At 35.6% G+C, this 20,950-nt stretch overlaps 1 protein-coding gene across 7 annotated transcripts in view; it reads right to left on the bottom strand.

Annotated features, from left to right (window-relative positions):
• Positions 1–20,950, bottom strand: part of LOC106132288 (muscle-specific protein 300 kDa) — a 164,827-nt gene that overhangs the window by 117,153 nt on the left and 26,724 nt on the right. For 6 of the 7 annotated variants that reach the window (XM_060947704.1, XM_060947707.1, XM_060947705.1 and 3 more), the window contains exon 1: positions 15,024–15,572. The exons of the other annotated variant lie outside the window; for it this stretch is intronic. In XM_060947704.1, coding sequence (XP_060803687.1) covers positions 15,024–15,546 — 523 coding nt within the window. In that variant the 5' untranslated portion in view covers positions 15,547–15,572. Of the gene's footprint in view, positions 1–15,023; positions 15,573–20,950 lie in introns of those variants that run through there. 7 annotated transcript variants of the gene reach the window in all.

The following is a 20,950-nucleotide window of genomic DNA, read 5'->3' as shown; positions in this document are numbered from 1 at the left end:
GAACAAAATTTCTCTCAGGTAAAAGCAAAGAAAAAATTGTAACTTTTAACGGACAGTTCGTGTATATATATATATATATACTAGAGGCCGCCCGCGACTTCGTCCGCATGGAAACCCTATCAATCCCGCGGGAACTCTGGGATAAAAAGTAGCCTATGTGTTATTCTGGGTCTTCAGCTACCTACATACCAAATTTCATGGTAATCGGTTCAGTAGTTTTTGCGTGAAAGAGTAACAAACATCCATACATCCATACAAACTTTCGCCTTTATAATAGTAGTAGGATATATATATATATGTATATAACTTTTAACGGACAGTTCGTGTGTATATATATATATATATATATATATATATATATATATATATATATATATACACGAACTGTCCGTTAAAAGTTACAATTTTTTCTTATTAATCTCGTGTGACCAATGTCGTCGGCTGCATGCCAAGGTCTCGTATTAGATCATCGGCCGAGTTGTGGTCGCGCGATCCGATCATTGTACATTTTACATCAACTGTGACTTGAGCTAACTCTTTATTTAATACACGACTCTATCTAAAGAAGAAATATATACATACATACAAAATCACGCCTTAACGCCGCCGCCAAGAAATATATATGTAAATGCAAATATATCTGTTTTACATAATTCTCATTTCCGTTTGCAATTTACACAGATCTGATGATACATACATAAAGTCACGCCTCTTTCCCGGAGGGGTAGGCAGAGACTACATCTTTCCACTTGCCACGATCTCTGCATACTTCCTTCGCTTCATCCACATTCATAACTCTCTTCATGCAAGCTCGGCGGTTTCGGGTACTCTTGACCTGACCCTTTACCAGGACGTCCTTAATTTGATCAAGATACGTTCGTCTAGGCCTCTCCACTCCGACCTTTCCCTCCACACTCTCCTTGTATATCTGTTTAGTATAATTATACATCTGTTTTACATTATTCTTATTTCTGTTTGCAATTTACACAGATACCTATATGGATTAAAGTTATTATTCTGCTGTTTATAGTAATGAATTTTATGCAATAAATTATGTTTATGTTATAGGTAAGCAATTTAACATTTAAGTATGTTAATTAATTGTTTCTTGTAATTTATATTTTAAGGAACAAACAAGTTGGAAATGATTTAATTCCATACTAGCGACCCGTCTACAGCATTCATAGATTTAAACCTACCTCAGAAAACCCCCTTTCCAACATATCACACAGGAACAAAACCCGTCCGCAACTTTACTAGATAAGCACACACATATAAACAGGAGACTATAGGAGGACTTTATAATAAATGAAGCGTTTTTCTAATTCTGTGGCGTGGGTGCACAGCACTCATAAAATTATTCAATCACATAAGTTTTAATTCTTAAAGTTAGTTTTGAATTTAATTTATTAGATTAAATACTATGTAACGTATGAAATTATTATACATGTAAATACTCGTATATACATGTATGTAATGTAGTATTTTCCTTTTTAATAATAAATTCTCAAAAACACAATTTTGAATCTATTGAACCTGGCACTATTCCAGCATTAAGTAACTGAACGATTTTCAGTATTTTCTACACTGTTAGCTCTGTCTACCTCGCAAGGGATAAAGACGAGACTATAATGTGTACCGTTTTAAATAATTCCCAATTGGCAACACTGAATCAACTATTAGAGTCAATAACCTGTCTTACCATCCGTTCCTTCAACAAATCGACAGTGGAACTAATGGTCTATTATGATGATCAACAGGTACAATATAATACAACTCTAAATAAACAATGATCCCGTCAATAAATCATTGCAATAAAAACATACTGACATCCTTCCAAATAGCTTGCAAGCTTTAGAATTTGGTGGACTTTACGAATTCGTGTAAGCTATGCTAATCGATCTATACTAATATTATAAAGCTGAAGAGTTTGTTTGTTTGTTTGTACGCTCTAATCTCAGGAGCATCCGGTTCGAAATAACTATACCACGCGGACGAAGTCGCGGGCACACTTAATTCTTTATAAAAAAAGCTTCTTAAGTAGTAAATGTTCAAATATATATTTACTTGAACAAACATACATAAAGGTCAGTTCACACCGAGGCGAGACGCGACGCGATTTTTTAATAGAGCGACCTAATTTTTATAAACGAATTAAAATAAATTCAGCTCTTTGTGTCCGCCGCGACATGTGTTTTTATTTGTGTAGTAGGTAAATTTAACTTTTACATCGCGCTTTTAAAATATTTTGTTTCATGTGTGTACTACGCCTATAAGAAGAATCTTAAGTTTAAAAGCCTGTCCCTAAGTCGCATTTTATGAATATTAGCTTATACGTATAGATTACATAGGTACGGTATTATACTATAGAAAATAATTAATTTAAGGTATATTAAAAGGCAAGGCAATTTTTTTTATAATTAACACTTAGAAAATAATAATTACTTAGTTCATTACCAACTGGTAATGAACTAAGTATGTTTTTTCCTCAAATATTTTTTAATAAGTAATTAAAAGTTAATGATGAGCTAACCTTATCGTCTTGTATATTAACAATTTGTAACAAGCTATAAATTATTTTATTATCACGATAACTACACTACATACGTATATATATACATACATACATATAGGTATATATATAAATCACGACACTTAATTGACCTATTGACATAATTACGTCAAAAAACATTCTGCCATTACATTTTAGACCTAACTGTTATTGATATAAGACTTATTTAGGTGATTTATTTTTAGACACGAGTCATGATTCAGTCATCGGTATAAAATTAAATATCATCTTCTGAGAATCAATAGCTGAGAATAACATTATGTCAACTGACAGTGAAATATTGAGCTTGAGATCTATCGATATATAGACTAAATAAACGCTAAAATTACGCTTCTAGCATTTATTTAGTCTATGGATTAGATGATGATGATTAGTATCTATGTATAGTTTTCGACTATATATTAGGTCCTTACGTGTAAATTTGACAGGTAGCCCATCGCCTAAAGAAAGAATCCCAAGTTTATGAACCAATCCCTTAGTCGCCTTTTACGATATCCGTGGGAAAGGGATAGAGTAGTCCTATTCTTTTTACCATCGGTGCCGGGTACCGCACGGCACTGCCGGGAACCACACGGCACCCAAAAATACAATTCGGGTATAATTAATGAATGACCCAAATGATCAAGTTAGACATGACTTCGCCTTGATCATAATTGGCATAATTTGTAAGTACATAATCACTGTTTAAGAAGCTGTGGGCTTGGTGGGGTTTCGTGTGAACTGTTCCCGCTGACTACTTAGTAATGTTTGGCTATCCGAAGGTCACAGGTTCGAAACTCGAGAGACAAAATATTAAAACGAATAATTCCTCACGTTGTATTGCCGTTTGGTTCCCGGCACCGATAAAAATAAGAACAGGACCACTCCTTCTCTTACCCATGGATGTCGTAAAAGGCGACTAAGGGATAGGCTTATAAATTTGGGACTTCTCCTTTCGCCCAGTAGATTTGGCTGTTCATATTCTGTCAATGAGATATTTCATGTGCCGTGTGGTTCCCGGTACTTAAGGATAGGACCGCTTTATCTCTTTTTAATAGTCGTAAAGGTGACTAAGGGCTAATAAACTTGGGATTCTTCTTGGTGGCGATGGGCTAGCAAACTGTCTCTATTTGATTCTCAATTCCATTATAAGCCATACAGCTTAACGTTGCCTTTGGTATTCAAGACTTTTGCCTCTGTCTACCCCGCTAGGGATATAGACGTGATATGTATGTCTCTTTCCCAAGTGTTATTGTCGACATTTTGTCTATTTTTTTTTAGTTTGCGTCATTGTTATTCGTCCAATTTCATTTTTTTAGGAATCCTGTAACCTCTATACAGAATCAGATAAGTCATGATAGCGTCTGCAGTCTGGCCTTAGTGGGCTTTATAATATTAATTATAAACATATCCTACTAATATTATAAATGCGAAAGTTTGTGAGTATGCCAGGATGTCAGTATTGATGTTTGTTACTCTTTCACGCAAAAACTACTGAACGGATTGCGATGAAATTTGGTATGTAGGTAGCTGAAGACCCAGAATAACATATAGGCTACTTTTTATCCCGGAGTTCCCGCGGGATTGATAGGGTTTCCATGCGGACGAAGTCGCTGGCGGCCTCTAGTTTCTGCATAAATCAATGCAACATGCAGAGAATCTGACCTTTGAATCCCATATCTAGTACTTATCTAGTTAAATACTATAAATCAACTGGTGACATCTTAGGTCATTTGACCAAGTTAGTGCTATCGTCGATGTTCTAACATGACCTAGGCTAAGGTTGAGACTTCAATGTAAATCTGCCCTAACTAGATAAGGTAAGACTTTGATAAAAACTTGCATTATTAATAGCTTCGTGGATACTTACCTTGGCAAGACTTACATGTTGTGTCTGATTATACTACTGACTAGCACTAATCTCAAGAACAGGTTCGAATTGAAAAATTATTTTCGCGATGAATAGACCATTTATCGAGGAAAGCTTTAGACTATATAACATCACGCTGCAGTTATAAGGAGCAACGGAATAATAGAAAATGTGAAAAAAATGGGAAATTTATTCATCATTGAGGGCTTCAATAATGCCCAAAATAACTATTCCACACGGACGAAGTTGCGCCCGCAAGGGATATAGACGTGATTATATGAATGTATGTTTGTTTGTTATTTACAAAAACTCTTAAAATATATTAGAAACATTTGAAATTCATTACCTAGCGCCAATTCAGTCATATTGCATGCGCGACAAACAAAAATAGACCTTGACTTCATCGCAACAATGGTTGTTTTTGTCAATTTTGGTAACGGATATGATCTCACTCGCGTGGTGTTACCGACGTTTTAAAATTCTAGCTTTATTGAAACCAGTTTGTCTAGATTTTGTTTGGTCGTAAAATTTTGTACCTACAACATCGAAAACATGTTGTTTGTTGTTGCGACAAAATAGCTGGACGTATTATGTCATATAGATATTTAGGTAAATATAGATGTCAAAATTTTTATTCATAGGATACTTCATATCGCTTAATAATTGTCAAAACAGTTGAAGTGAAATAAATTACTTTAAAATAAGTTTACTGCGAAGAAGAAGCGGTAACAAACTGTCAAATAGTAACAACAGTCAATAAAGGAAAAAGCGGTAACTACTGTCAAAAAATGATTTTTAACTTACAAATGATCTAGTCACTTAAACAGAGTTCCTTGCTTGTTTGCCAGTTGACTGGAATAGTTCCCTTCATGGGATAAGTCCGCCATTGCAAGTGATTTATTTACATACATACATAAATACATATGGTCACGTCTATATTCCTTGCGGGGTAGACAGAGCCAACAGTCTTGAAAAGCCTGAATGGCCACGTTCAGCTATTTGGCTTAATGATAGAATCGAGATTCAAATAGTGACAAGTTGCTAACCCTTGTTGTCAATACTGGATCTGTCTACCCAGTAAGGGTTAAGCAGTCAATAGACGTGTGTACAGTATTGGTATATAGTTCTGGTATATATACCAACATATATCTCCATTCCAGATTCCTTTCTACCCGTCTGCGCTTATAAGGAAAACCTGTTTTAGCAAGTTGTTTTCAACTCTATAGCTTATAAATTGTAATCGGTTTTTGTACAAACATGTTTTGTGTACATTTTGTACTTACTTGTTTTATTGCAATGCGATGTTGCAGCGAGATTCGTAGTTATATTTAGATGAAATAGTTTGAGCCCGCGAATTTGCATGCGCAAAATCTTGTTTCCAGAGAAATTCTCTATAACTGATTTCCTAGGTCCTTCCTACTTATATCAAATTTCGACTCTTGATAATTAATAATCATTAGATCTCTTATTCTTATTAGATTACATACTTACATATGGTCACGCCTATATCCCTTTCGGGGTAGACGGAGCCAACAGTCTTAAAAAGACTGAATGGCCACGTTCAGGTATTTGGCTTAATGATAGGATTGAGATTCAAATAGTGACAGGTTGCTCGCCCATCGCCTAAAAAAGAATCCCAAGGCTGTAAGCCTATACCTTAGTCGCCTTTTACGGCCTCTATGGGAAAGAAATGGAGTGGTCCTCAGTTCTTTTTTGTACTGGTGCCGGGAACCACACGGTAGAAAATAACATACATACATATGGTCACGTCTATATCCCTTGCGGGGTAGACAGAGCCAACAGTCTTGAAAAGACTAAATGGCCACGTTTAGCTATTTGGCTTAATGACAGAATTGAGATTAACATTGTGACAGGTTGCTAGCCCATCGCCTTAAAAATAGAATCCCAAGTTTGTAAGCCTATCGCTTAGTCGCCTTTAACGACATCCATGGGAACGAGATGGAGTGGTCCTATTCTTTTTTGTATTGGTACCACACGGCACTGCCGAGGACCACACAGCACTACTTTCAAGAAAGTAACAATGAAAGAAAAAGAATAACAGAAATAAATAGTCGTTAACTGTACAATCAAAATAAACTGAAGATTAAATCACAGGCTGGCCACACTTTTTAGATTCACTTTTCAACCTTGAAACAAAATAATGCTATAATCTGATGGCTGTACATTCGTTAATTTATGCTTTTTTAGTGATTTGTTACATATTCAAGGTCATACAATTATATTTTAACTGTCGTCGGTGGTCGAATTGGTAAGGGGGTTACGTCTACATCCATTGCGGGGTAGACAGAGCGAACAGTCCGCCCGCGTAAATCTTAAGATCTCTTTAATTTCTTTTCCCGTGGGAATTTTGGGAAATATAGCTGTGAGTGCTTACCTTCACTCCACATAGAGTCTCATTCCGCTCAATTGTTGCGGCCTCATGTTGTAGCATTCAGACATTAACATTAATAGTTTATTAAATCGATTAGGTATGTTGCCGTGTGGTTCCCGGCATTAATAAAAATAAGAATAGGACCACTCCATCACGTTCCCATGGATGTTGTAAAAGGCGCAAAGGGATAGGCTTATAAACTAGGGATTCTTCTTTTAGGCGACGGGCTAGTAACCTGTCACTATTTGAATCTCAATTCTATCATTAAGGCAAATAGCTCAATGTGAATCGGTCTTTTCATAACTGTTGGCTCTGTCTACCCCGCAAGGGATATAGACGTGATTATATGTATGTATGTAAATCGATTAATGTTAATTTACTTCATGATTCAATCAGGAATCACTTTAAAAGTCACGTCTAGCCTACAACCTAAATAGATGCAGGTGTGTGGTTTCTTTATAATAAATACTAGTGTGTCGTGCCTTATCACGGCATTGTGAAACAATGGTTGTTTTTATTTATACATACATACACATATTCTATGTTGCTTGCGGGGTAAACAGAGCCAACATTCTTGAAAAGACTGATAGGCCACGCTCAGCTGTTTGGCTGAATGAAACAATTGAAATTTAAATACTGACAGGTTGCTAGCCCATCGCGTTAAAAAGAATCCCAAGTTTATTAGCCTATTCCTTAGTCGAGTTTTACGACATCCATGGGAAAGGGACGGAGTGGTCCTTTTTCTTTGTATTAGTGCCGGGAACCACACGGCACTATTTCAATTTTCATTTCGATTTCAAGACAATAAAACAACAATTTCTATTCAATCATCACATTCATGTAAATTTAAAAACTTTCTGCAATGATTCAAGTCTTTTTATCATGTTTTTCATAGCATGCTTATATAAATATGATCTCATACCATCACGAATTATCACCAGTTCAAGAGCAAGACCTTAGATAGAAAGAATTTATATGTCGAGAGTGTGGTCGGCCTTATCTGCTCTATATACATACAAGATTCATGTTGTAATTACTTGGTTTATTTATAAAACGACCATAAATAAATGTTCTGAATTATCTATGAGTATAATGTTGCTAATTTAAATAGGCACCTGAGTGATTTCAGTTAGGCATATAGTGGAACGGGGCATTTCACTCTTTTCAAGACTGGTCAGCTCTGTCTACCCCGTAAGGGATGTAGACGTGATTATATGTGTGTACGTGAATTTGTCTCACATCTTGTCTCTTTTAAGTCATGTTACACTATAAAGTACACTTCAATGGTTTCTCAATCAAGATTTCAGTATATATCATGTGAATTGAAATCGATGTACATACATATAGTCACGTCTGTATCCCTTGCGGGGTAGACAGAGACAACAGTTTTAAAAAGACTGATAGGCCACGTTTAGCTGTTTGGCTTTACGATAGAATTGAGATTCGAATAGTGACAGGTATCTAGCCCATCGCCTAAAATAAGAATCCCAAGTTTATAAGCCTATCGAAATCGAAATGAGATTTTATATTGCTGCCGGGAACCACACGGCAAATAAAACCATACTTGTGGTTATCGCCGACACGCTTCATTGCTACTTACACGACCGTGTAGCCATGACTATGTGTCGTATTTTATTTATGACCAAGATTTTCCCGTGTATAATTTTATGTCTATTATGCCGTCGCCGTGTGGTTCCCGGCATCAGTACAAAAAGAAGGACCACTCCATCTCTTTCCCATGGATGTCGTAAAAGGCGACTTAGGGATAGGCTTACAAACACGAGACTATTGACCTGTCACTATTTGAATCTCAATTCTATCATTAAGCCAAAAAGCTGAACGTGGCCTATCTCTGCCAACTGCCCTTTGGGAAAGAGGCGTGATTTTACGAGTATGTATGTAAGTATGAAAAAAAATCACTTCCGGGAAATTTTAGAAAAATATTGCCAAATCAGTCAGTCAGTCAGCTCACTGTCCATCATTGGTCGTGGTATATATGTCGTAGCCATATCACAGAATTGATCACTTCATGAAATACTCGGCCATTTCATGATCTGTTCACATTTCATGAAATGGCCAACTATCTATTGACCACATCATGATGTGGCTTGACCAGATCATTGATAAGAAACAGTTTGACGATTTGATCAACGAAACGCGCAACCATTTCATGAAATGGCCAAGCTTGTTTGATCATATCGTAAAATAGTTACCGTAATTACCGACAGAGGCGCTAGGATCGCTTTGTTTACGCTTCAAAATGGCGGCCGCAAGAGTTTGTTTGATTGTAAATAAAAAAAATATTGAAATAAACGTGACAGAAAGTGAAAAAAACGAAGTTATGATGAAAAGGTAGTCGCATATTTCGCAAGCCACGTCACGCACGAAAAAAATGTCTAGAAACCCTGGAGTTTGGAACGAATTTCGCAGGTTAGTTCTTCACTTTTGATTTTATATAAATTACATTATTATTGATAAAATTTGAATTAAATATTGTTGCTTAACTACAGTGTTTGTCTTTTAATCTGAAATTGTTTTAAACTTGTCTCTTGTCAGAATATTCAAATATTTTTTGTTTTTGTTTTTAGGTTCTAAACCAAATAAAGGAGAGTAGGGTGACCACGCGAAAAAAGTGTATGGACTTGTTGACTCTCCAAATACGACATTTTGGAAACTGCGGAGGAAGAGTATCTTATATTCAAGAAAATGTATTTATTTACGATCCTACTGTTCGGATGATTCCCATGTTTCTTTTTCATTTTTTAACATTATTTTTTAACATACAAATTTAATAATAATAAGTCGTAATACAATTTGTGATATAATATAGTGCCATCTTAATGTTAAGGGTCTTAATATAAAAATTCTTGTCTTGCCAAAGTTTTCTAGGACAATAAACAATTTTTCATACTAAAATTGTTGTATATATTTTTATTCTTACATTATTTCCACAAGTTCCCAGAATTTTCATAATTTCTGTCACTTGATAAACATATAAACAAATAGTTTTCATATTAAAAATATTCTGAATATTTACTAAACATTTCATGGACACTCTCTTTTCATGATATGGCCAATCGTGTATGACCAAATCATTAAACGTATAAGATTTAACAATATGATCATCATTAGTTGGCCATTTCATGAAGTGTGAACAGATCATGAAATGCTCAAATATTTCATGAAATGATCAATTCTATGATATGGCCACGACATTTACATGCACATTCACATTTTTTATTACTGTTTTGTTATTAATTATGTATGTGACCAACAAATGTATTATGACAGTGAACAAAGCTTTTCCATCTACCTATCTATCTAAATTGAACTCTGGTGATGATTTTTGCGCATATTATCATGTCAATATCCCTTGCGGGGTAGACAGAAACAACAGTTTTGAAAAAAAAACTGAAAGTCCACGTTCAGCCTATTAAAGACCTACATATATATTATATTACATTTATAATACATATACCAAACTTAAATAATATTTTTTTTAGTTTAGGAATTTTACTTTATTTTAATTACGACTAGGTAGTTTTATTGTTAGTATAGTTTAGAATTTGTAATACCTAATCACATTTTGTCTGCTTTTTTCTAAAAAAATTGTATACCTACATACTAGTCCTTAATCATCATCAGATCATATAAAATTTATACTTTACATAGTCCAGTAACGACCTAATGGACTTGTTTTCACTGATGTCATTGAATATACAACTAGTATTTTATACGTTGATGATGTCATGACGCCTGACATAAATATCGAGCGGCAGAAAGTTAGAATGCGCAAACTAATCAAGGTGGTAATCAGTATGATGCCATTATCGGTAAAAAAAATAGGTTCATGTCATTGTAGATCATCAAAATATAATAATAATGTGCCGTGTGGTTCCCGGCACCAATACAAAAAAGAATAGGACCACTCCATCTCTTTCCCATGGATGTCGTAAAAGGCGAGTAAGGGATAGGCTTACAAACTTGGGATTCTTTTTTGGGCGATGAGCTAGCAACCTGTCACTGTTTGAATCTCAATTCTATTATTTAGTCAAATAGCTGAACGTGGCCATTCAGCTTTTTCAAGACTGTTGGCTATGTCTACCCCGCAAGGGATATAGACGTGACCATATGTATGTGAAATATAATATCATGTCATTCTAGATCATTAAAATATAATAATATAACGGAGTAGCTAAATCATAGACAATATGGAGACGAATTTACTAATTGACTGACTGATAGACACGTAGAGACGAAAGTAATGGCTGTAGAAAGCTGAAATTTGACGCGTATATCCCCTAAGAGAAGAAGGGGAACTCCAAAAGAAATAATATAGATACCCAATTTTTTAGAGGAACAGAAAACAAACAAGATTCTATGCAGTGCGAGCTTCGATCGCGGTGTTTATTAATTTATTTTATTTATATATTTATGTATATCAAAGAAAAAAATAAGAATAGAACTTAAACTTAAGAGAAAATTGGTACAAGGGCGCTATTTATTTCTAGAGTAATTTCTTCCAGTAGGCCCACGACAGGATAATAAAGTAAAGAAAGGCATTGGCTTGTGTACATAATTAATAAGATATAAACTAATATAATATAATGCATAATATATATAATACACAATCTTATCCCATACATAAGAATGTATGGGATAAGAAGCGATAGCTCGAAAGTAACACGAAATAAGCAAGATTTTTTTATTGCACACGGCGGATATCAAGGAGAAGGCTAATAAAATTAGAAATTAGGCGATGGGCATACAAAATGCCTATATTTGAATCTCAGTTTCACGCTTTTTGATATTTTAAGCTCTGTCTACCCCGTGAGGGAAAAAGACGTAAGAGATCTTATGTTTATTGTTTACCGTTACGTCCACCAAGCACAGCTCGGTCACCCAGGTACTAAATAATAAATGTAAATCAATCAATAGTTATCTATACATTTTACTTCTAGTTTTATTGAAGTTACTTCAGGTCAATTGTCAACAGTAGACTCATGCAAATGATCACCATACAAACACAAGTCACGTGATATGTTTATTTATAACCACTATAGAGTGATGTCACTACTGGTAATTACAATATTTACAATGAAACATAAAATTCTAATGCACCTAGCGTCATGTTTAAGGTTTTTATTGATATAATTAGCCCTATCTTTATAGCCATTCAAACACGAGAATTAATGAATGATGAATCCTTATACTTATATGCAATTTCTGAAAAATAGTTGAATCTTTTGAACGTGTAAAATATGAAATATCGGTCAAGAATTTTTTGTTTAATTTGTAAGATAACATGGTTGATAAGACAATGTTTATGAACAAAATTATTAAACATCTATACAGATAGTTCGTGATAAATGCCTTAAAGTTATACCTATTATTTCATTTCTTCTTCCTCCTGGCTTTATACCTCACCTCTCTCGACCGCACAGCAATAATAAAATCCGAAAAGAATGTTCAGGAATGTTCTTATAATCTACTAGCGACCCGCCCCGGCTTCGCACGGGTGCAAAATTATAAATGTTATTATACATAAAAACCTTCCACTTGAATCACTCTACCTGTTACAAAAAAACCGCATCAAAATCCGTTGCGTAATTTTAAAGATTTAAGCATACAGACAAACATACTAAAATAGCGACTTTGTTTTATACTATGTAGTGATTGTTTGTAATAAATATATCTAAAACATAAGAAAAATATTATTTCGAAGCGCCTTTCTGAGTCGAAATTTTAGGAAGTAAATTCTTTGTATCTCGAAATTCTTGATAAGTCGATAAGTCATTATTTCGAAATTTTTTGCATTACCCTTGAAATTCGAGTTATAGAGATTCTACTGTAAAAACAAAGCTCTGTGGATCATTTGCAGTTCCTGCAGATATTCCGAGCCCATGATAAACCGACCCGTTCCCCGAGTCCAGACTACGTGGGCTGGAATTCCATTCGGATTGCATATTTTAAATCCTGACCTCGAGGTGGGGATAGCTCGGTGCATCGCACAAGGCTCATTCATTTAACATAGCATTTTGTAACATAAGTTTATTTAATTGCTAAATACATACATACATATGGTCACGTCTATATCCCTTGTGGGGTAGACAGAGCCAACAGTCTTGAAAAGACTGATAGGCCACGCTCAGCTATTTGGCTTAATGATAGAATTGAGATTCAAATAGTGATAAGTTGCTAGCCCATCGCCTAAAAAAAGAATCTCAAGTTTGTATGCCTATCCCTCAGTCGCCTTTTACGACATCCATAGGAAAGAGATGGAGTGGTCCTATTCTTTTTTTGTACTGGTGACGGGAACCACACGGCACACGTAAGTTTATTAATTTGCTAAATATGTTAATGTTAGTCTCATCCTAAAAAAAGATTTCGCGTTGCGCTTGGATTACTGATTGTAGCGGCCTTTCAGCCTCTTCCAAACAGACTATTTGACTTGACATTTTAGATGACCAAAACCGACTGACAGACTGATGAAAAAAAGGACAATCGAAACTAAGACTAAGACGACAATAAGACGACGCCTTGAACAGCCAAAATTCTGTTTTATTCAGACACGACCTAACAGACCCTCGCTCGTTCACTGATTTATCAAAATCTTTTCATTATAGAATGTTAGCAGCAACCTAATTATACAAATAAGTAAAATTAAAAAAAGAAAGATATCTGTGATGAGACAAATACATTAAAAAAAAAAAACAAAAGATATCTGTGATGTGATGAGATAAATAGGTACTTTGTTAATTTGATTTACCTTACGATTTAGACGATCGAAAACAAAAGTCTTTTTACGACATTGAAATTCATAATAACGCTACCAGTAGGTCCATCCATTACATGTGCAATTTTTATCACCTCGAGTGTGAAGTGCAAACTCACGATAAGATATAGGCAGATTCAAAAACACAAACAAATCTAATCTTTACAACGCAGAATATTCGGTACACAATCATTTTGACAATATTTCGGTAAATTATTTTTGCAATTATTGAGTTTTTTGGTTCTACTAAGATTATTATTGTTCGTAGATATTAGTAAGAATCTGTGTCTGAATTCATATTTTTTTGTAGGTATTAGGTATTTATTAGCTTGATTCAGATTTTCATTTTGATCTATAATGAATTTCAAGTCAATTTCCATGAATCAACTATAATTTACGAGACTCGCGATTTACAAATACCTTTTATCCTATCCTACTACTATTATAAAGGCGAAAGTTTGTATGGATGTATGGATGTTTGTTACTCTTTCACGCAAAAACTACTGAACCGATTACCATGAAATTTGGTATGTAGGTAGCTGAAAACCCAGAATAACACATAGGCTACTTTTTATCCCAGAGTTCCCGCGGGATTGATAGGGTTTCCATGCGGACGAAGTCGCGGGCGGCCTCTAGTGGTTGTATAAAATCTATACTAATTTTATAAAACTGAAGAATTTGTTTGTTTGTTTGAACGCGCTAATCTCAGGAACTGCTGGTTCGAATTAAAAATTATTTTTGTGTTGAATAGACCATTTATGGAGGAAGGCTTTGGGCTATAAAACATCACGCTACAACTATAAGGAGCAAGAAATAATGGAATTTGTGAAAAAAAAACGGGGAAAATTATTCATCCTTGAATGACTATTCCACGCGATATTCTAAGTCGCGGGCACAGCTAGTAGTGAAATAAAATCTTTGAAACAATATTTTTGCAGTCGATATAATTTTCAGCAATTTGTTTTAAAAAATGCGGATGTTATAATATCATCTTTATTCCCATAGAATAGTCAGTTCATGGCTGACAATTTATCATTATCTTACGCAATGTTGTTTTCAATTCAACTGCCAAGGTCGCGACCTCCTAACATTTAGAATTAAGTAGTACCTGTTTTATAAGTCCGTGTAACTTAATTTAGTCTGGACAGAGTAAAAAAATAAATGATGTGTATGAAAAATTTGTTATACCTTTAGTTTAGTGTCTGAATTGCTTAATTGGTACAAAATTTTCATTAATATAGGTATCGCGTCGCGTAAACTCAATCAGGAAGTTGTGTTTTTTTTTCTACAAATTATAGGTAGAGCCGTTTAATTTCTTTACGAAATTTTTATACTACTACTATAATAGATACTTTACGTATCCTACTGTTTATATATAATAATCAAAAGAAAAAAAAACTGCTTTGACCGTACAAATTTAGAAGATAGGACTCACCGCGAATTTCAGCAATGTGCGAGTCATATTCCGATTTGCTCCTGAAGTATTCCTTCATGGGGGCAGTCTGCAGATTCTGTTGTTTATAATCCGAGTACCACTCCAGGGGAGACTCGGACCTCTCCTCCCGTCGTTCCCTGGTATGACTGCTCTCAGTCACAGTCCTTTTAACAGACACCCTTTCGTATTTTACATACCGCACACCAGCGCCCAAGTCTCCCTCTTCGACCTGACGCTCGACCTTCTCAAATTCCTCAGGATCGACATGCCTCAGCTTATAATTGGGGAATGACGTTTCAAAACTTCTAGTAGGAGATTCAGTTTCCCTTGTATGTTTCAATCGGACCTCGATTTTGGGAGATTCAGGCCTACGTTTGCGCTGTTCAATGCGCCTCTCTATATCATCGACATTTGTTGTCGCGTCAACTGTGTCTGAACTGGATTGGCCTGTCCAGACTTTTTCGAAGAAGTGTACGCGGTCCCGAAGACCGCTTTGCGATGGGGAGTCGCGCCCGTCTGACATAGCGACATGACCTCTCTCGCCGGAGGTTCGCTCGATACTGGCGAAGCAAAGTAAGTTGGAGGTTCGATAGCGCATGCGTTGAATGCACGTGTGGACTAGACGGCCGGTAGACTATGAGCTTTGCAGCTTTATTGGTGGTGAAAGGTATTGGTGTGGTGATCGACTTACTTAATAATGTAGGTACTAACTTAATGATAGCTACATAATGCGCGTTTATATTACACTTTTATTTTTGTTTAATTTTTTGTGTTATGGTGTTCATTGAATATAATATACTTTTCAATTTTTACTTTTTATCAGTATCGTGAAATTCTTGGATAATAACGAATAAATTCATTATCCAAGATCACTAATAAATCACTAACCGTTTATGCGACCTCTCAATTGAAACATTAAAAAATTAGGATTTAATTACATTAACGATAAATTTACTTTCTATACGAGAAAACTTCAAAGAATTCAGGAATATTTTGTAAACATGTGCAACATGAGTCTAGACGAAGGTATCTTGATCAAATTAAGGACGTCCTGGTAAAGGGTCAGGTCAAGAGTACCCGAAACCGCCGAGCTTGCATGAAGAGAGTTATGAATGTGGATGAAGCGAAGGAAGTATGCAGAGATCGTGGCAAGTGGAAATATGTAGTCTCTGCCTACCCCTCCGGGAAAAAGGCGTGATTTAATGTATGTATGTATGTGTAAATGATTTCTTAAATTAATATAATATTCAGTTAAATTGACAATAAAAAATACGACACATTATTTTATCAATTTTATCCACATCCTGGACTTAAGTCGTTTATCTTAATATGCATTTATTTTAAAAATACTTTACCTACATACATATTTTTTGGTCTTCATTGCAACAAAGTTATTAGTATTATGTAACGTTTTATTAAAAAAAAATGTATTCACTGTACAAACATTGACAAGGATGATTCTTAAAGGCGACTAAGGGAATATGGGCACAATCATCTAGTGCAAACTTCCATGCTGGTCTAGTAGGGAAAACATACACAATGTAAGAGTCAATCAAGGGAAATGCTTATAAATTAGGGATTTTCTTTTAGCTATACCTGGGCCGTGGGCTACCTGCCTATTAGAATAGAATCTTGAACGTGGCATTTCAGTTACCTCTGTCTACCCCGTAAAGGATAAAGACGTGATATGTAATTAGGATTCTTAAATTAAAAAGTCAGTCACATTTCTACAGCTGTCGTTACTTTCCATAAGATATCACTACAGTGCCGTGTGGTTCCCGGCACCAATACAACAAAGAATAGGACCACTCCATCTCTTTCCCATGGATGTCGTAAAAGGCGACTAAGGGATAAGCTTACAAACTTGGGATTCTTTTTTAGGCAGTGGGTTAGCAACCTGTCACTATTTGAATCTCAATTCTATCATTAAGCCAAATAGCTGAATTCAGTATTTTCAAGACTGTTGGCTCTGTCTACCCCGCAAGGGATATAGACGTGACCATATGTATGTATGCATGTATCAATACAGTGTACGTTGTAACTTTATTCTGTAAAGTAGGTCACTGACACCCCAAGTGAGTATTTAATTGTTACGAGTTAACACAAAGTTATCCATGACAGAGCTTTTTTAAACACATTTTATCAACTTGACCCCACTTGACCGACCTTGATGGCATTTGGCACACATAATAAGATGTATGGAGAAAGATATAAGTACTTAGGTATCTTTTATATCCACCAAAGGTACTTCTTCCGTGGGATATGAGTTACTAATTAAAAAATTCAAAATTTTTATTCATTATTATAGGATAATTCATATCGCTTAATAATTGTCAAAACGTATGGTTTAACAACATTGGTTGACGTCAAATAAATTACTAAAACCTAAATTTACTGCCGCTTCCAAGGCGTCAGAGCAGAGGAAGCGGTAACAAACTGTACTGCAGCATTTTCTTCAACAATGTCAACTTCACAACTATCCAAACTTAGAATGAAAATATAAATAAGAAACAATAACGTTTTATACACATCCACACTATTAACAAAGATAAAATATTTGTATGTTTGTAACGAATAAACTCAAAAACTTATAGAACCGATTTCAAAAATTCAAAGTGCTGCAAGCATACATATAGATAGGTATATTTGTTTTGAAATAAATTAGATTTAATTTTAGAGAAGAAACTATTCACAGCAAAAAGTTAGTTAGACAAAAGAATATTTTTAAGGTGAAGATTACTAACTACTAACCAGTCTTTTATACTGTTACAATCAAAACAAAGCGGTCAAACCATCTCTTTCTAACACAGCTATTTCGTATATTACCTTTCATTCCCTCTCCCGAAGGGCCAAAGCCCTATGCCCTTGACAGCGCCCTTAATAACTACGCAGTAGACTGTGACCTATTTCTCCCTTCTTTTTGGCAATTGCATTGCGAAACATATGTTATAAACAAAGTGTACAAGCACGTCATTCCCTTCCAGGGTAGACAGAGTTAACAGCTTCAAGACTCAAAGCTAGCTACTCAAACCACCCGCAGCTGTAGGTACTGTGCCTAAAAGAATTATCTGTGACAGACAATTATTTTTTTTTTACTGAGTAGGTATTTTAACATTAGGAGAAAGACTTTTCTCTATATAGATAAAGAATCTACTCAGTCTTTACCAGTCACAGAAAGAGGAGTAAAGACAAAAGCCGTAATGAATAAAACGGCAAAGCTTTAGAGAAAGTTGATTAATGATCAAGCGGACTATTCAACCCACATTGAAAGTTAAATGCTTGCATCTAAAAGGTTCACTAGTGTATAGCATCGCAGTCTTACCATTAACATAAGCTTCTTCCAATATTAGTTACCTGAAAAAATCAAACAAATTATTATAAAACATTATTCTTGTGAACTGAACTGCAGCTCTCTCGTATGAATGTCGCAAAAGGCGACTAAAAGATAGGCTTATAAACTTGGGATTCTTCTTTTAGACGACGGGCTTGCAACCTGTCACTTTATTTGAATGTAAATGCTATCAGTAAGCCAAACGGCTGAACGTGGCCTATCAGTATTTTCAAGACTGTTGGCTCTGTCAAACCCGCAAGGGATATAGACGTGACCATATGTATGTATGTATGTATGTATGTTAAAAATAAAAATTAACTCTTTTACACGAAACAAAGATCCAACTGCCTTGTGGAATGTCTAGGTTGGTTGGCAGACTCAGAGTTCAACGACCTTGCGGCATGCACTCCCGCTGCGTCGCTTTCAAGTTTCAGGAAAAATTTGGTGCACATATTTCTGGGTGCACTAAAAAGTATTCTAGATTGAGATTAATGGTGCTTTCATTTAAATTTCGAGCAACGTTTTCCGAGGGAATTGAGCATTTTTTTTTTACTGAATTCAGCTATTTGGCTTAATGATAGTATTGAGATTCAAATATTGACTGGTTGCTAAACCCATCGCCTAAAAAAGAATCCCAAGTTTAGTAAGTAAGTTAAGGAGTTAAAAAATAAGAGAGGATTCTGCTTAAATTAGTGTCTCATGGTAAATGAGAAAAATTGTATTTTTTATGTATTTTTCCAATTGGGAATTCAAATTGAAAATCCAATTTTCAATTTGAATTTCCAAGCCTTTCCCTTTATAGACTTCTACAATTTGAACGGGAAGAGAAGCATCTGGCACGCAGTAAGCTTTTTTTTCACTACCAAGCAAACGTGGAAACTATTTTTTTTTACTATTTCAAAGACAATCAATGGCGTCAAAAGTATTTACAACCGAAAAAACATAACCCTTCTTCTATATCACTTAGGTAAAAACAAAACACAAGCATTCTAACGCAACCCGCGTCCGATATTAGTATTAAAACAAGTCAGCTTTCCAGTTGGACCTAGCTTATGACCTAGACTACAATGGTCGCTCAGATTTCCAGATAGACCGGTTTCTAGCCTGTCCTGCGTAGGCGCCGGTCCATAGTTCCGATTAGATGTACTCGACTCGTACATAATGAGGTGAAATTTGAGTTCACTCAATTTCATGTAACAAGCTTTTTCGCAAAATATTTGCTTGTTACATACATACATATGGTCACGTCTATATCCCTTGCGGGGTAGACAGAGCCAACAGTCTTGAAAAGACTGAATGGCCACGTTCAGCTATTTGGCTTAATGATAGAATTGAGATTCAAATAGTGACAGGTTGCTAGCCCATCGCCTAAAAGAAGAAACCCAAGTTTTTAAGCATATCCCTTAGTCATCTTTTACGACATTCATGGGAAAGAGATGGAGTGGTTCTATTCTTTTTTGTATTGGTGCCGGGAACCACACGGCACTATTTGCTTGTTTGCTTGTAATAATCTTTTTATTACACAGAAACTTACAATCTTAATCAAAAAACTACCTGGGTGACCGAGCTGTCCTCGGTGGACGTCACAAAAATCATAAAAATAGTAAACACAAAAATTTGATAAACACAAAAAAATCTATTCCTTGCCAGGGATCGCAACCAGGCACTTCGACTTGATAACCGATCGCTCGCCAACTGAGCCAGAGGGGGTCTCATCATGGCTTCAAATCTAGTCTTTAGAAAGAAAGGTGTGATCATATTGTATGTTGGTATGTAGATATTTAATTGAAAAGATAATTTAAATAAACATACATACATACAAACATAAAATCACGCCTTTTTCCCGGAGGGGTAGGCAGAGACTACCTGTTTCCACTTGCCACGATCTCTGCATACTTCCTTCGCTTCATCCACATTCATAACTCTCTTCATGTAAGCTCGGCGGTTTCGGGTACTTTTGACCTGCCCCTTTACCAGGACGTCCTTAATTTGATCAAGATACGTTCGTCTAGGTCTTCTCACTCCGACCTTTCCCTCCACACTCTCCTTGTATATATGCTTAGTCAACCTGCTTTCATTCATCCTCATCATCATTTTAATAAACAGCCAAAAAATATCGGATGCATTTGTCGTAGAGTTTCATACACACATGCTTACATATAATCACGGCTACATCTCTTGCGGGGTAGACAGGGCCAGTGTCGTAGTGGTTTTAAATAGACAATAGAACTTGACGTAGGGTACATTCTTATGTAGTATCTGGTATCAAGTTTGTAACAATGAAGACGCTTTGAGACTCAAGTTTCTGACATACATACATACGTACGCAGCTCGACACACTTCAGTGCCCTGAACGTGCATTTAGTGCATCAATTTAGATGCAATTTTACTTTAGAAGAATCCCAAGTTTATAAGCCTATCCCTTAGTCGCCTTTTACGACAACCTTGGGAAAGAGACGGAGTGGTCCTATTCTTTTTTTATTGGTTCCGGGAACCACACGGCACTAATACAAAAATCACTTTTACTTCACATGGTTTTTATATAGGGACCCGACTCAGCATATGCTGGCATCTCGTGTAACAACGCTGGTCATCC

This window comes from Amyelois transitella, chromosome 14, assembly GCF_032362555.1.
Source record: "Amyelois transitella isolate CPQ chromosome 14, ilAmyTran1.1, whole genome shotgun sequence".
NCBI lineage: Eukaryota > Metazoa > Arthropoda > Insecta > Lepidoptera > Pyralidae > Amyelois > Amyelois transitella.
This window is presented reverse-complemented; position numbering and strand designations above follow the sequence as displayed.